Here is a 974-nt window from a genome sequence, read left to right on the forward strand (position 1 = left end):
TTACATTAATAGCTTCTTATGAAAACTATGATACTGCTGTTAACCTTGTGGAAACCCCTATAATGCCTCAGGGAACTGATGAACCTTCCCATCAGGGCTTGTTTTATAGGTGCCCTCTAAGTAGCAGAGGATGTGACATGATCCATCTCTTAATGCCCCGTGTCATTCCATTTCCTAGCAAATTCACCTTTGCCATTCAAATGGAAATGTAGGTCACCTTCCAACTGTGTGCTTATTCTGATAATTTGTATAGATTTTGATCCATTTGACATGACTAATTTAAACATACATGACTTTGTCTCAAAAGGTTTTGTGATGAAAATACTGCCAAGAGATAATAGCATGGCTGGGGAGGCAAATTCAATTAGAAAAATATAAACTTCAGTTCTTTTAAGCTAATGGTTCCTAAGAAGTCTAACAAAAACTATGGACATAATTACTCTATCAGTACAGCAAGCTCTTTATTTGTTGCGGCTTTGTCTATGAATATGGATGAACTAGGCTGGTAGAAACAAAATAAAATCCTTAATAATTTGTCTGGTTATAATAGGTAATCATAATGCCAAACTGAGGAATAAATTTGGTACCAAAAGAAATTCTACTAATAATCCTCTGATTAATAAGTGAAATAATGTCACATGATAATGGATATTTCATATAACTTTAATTCAAATAGTGGGATAAACGTTTGTAAACATTTCTTTTCTGTCTTTCTGTTTTTACAGTGCTTCGGTTACTGAAGGAAGGTGCCGATCCTCACTGTCTTGTTTCTTCCGGAGGGTCCTTACTTCATCTGGTAAGAACTGAAACAGCGAAGAAAAGAGGACCGCACTAACGCTCAAAACTGTGCAGCCAAAGATACATGGATAGAACAATGACACGTGTCATTGGCCCAGAAGTGTTTCATAGAGATCAGCTTCCTCAGAGCTGATCAGACATACATATTTGACATGCTTTTATTTTATTTTATTTTT

At 35.7% G+C, this 974-nt stretch overlaps 1 protein-coding gene across 1 annotated transcript in view; it reads left to right on the plus strand.

Annotated features, from left to right (window-relative positions):
- MYO16 (myosin XVI) overlaps positions 1–974 on the plus strand; it is a 580,058-nt gene that overhangs the window by 10,601 nt on the left and 568,483 nt on the right. Inside the window, exon 2 of the mRNA XM_004704405.2 lies at positions 726–796. Coding sequence (XP_004704462.1) covers positions 726–796 — 71 coding nt within the window. The remainder of the gene's footprint in view (positions 1–725; positions 797–974) is intronic.

The sequence above is a fragment of the Echinops telfairi genome, unplaced genomic scaffold, assembly GCF_000313985.2.
Source record: "Echinops telfairi isolate 266 unplaced genomic scaffold, ASM31398v2 ScPeMD7_7467;HRSCAF=8505_1, whole genome shotgun sequence".
Taxonomy (NCBI): Eukaryota; Metazoa; Chordata; class Mammalia; order Afrosoricida; family Tenrecidae; genus Echinops; species Echinops telfairi.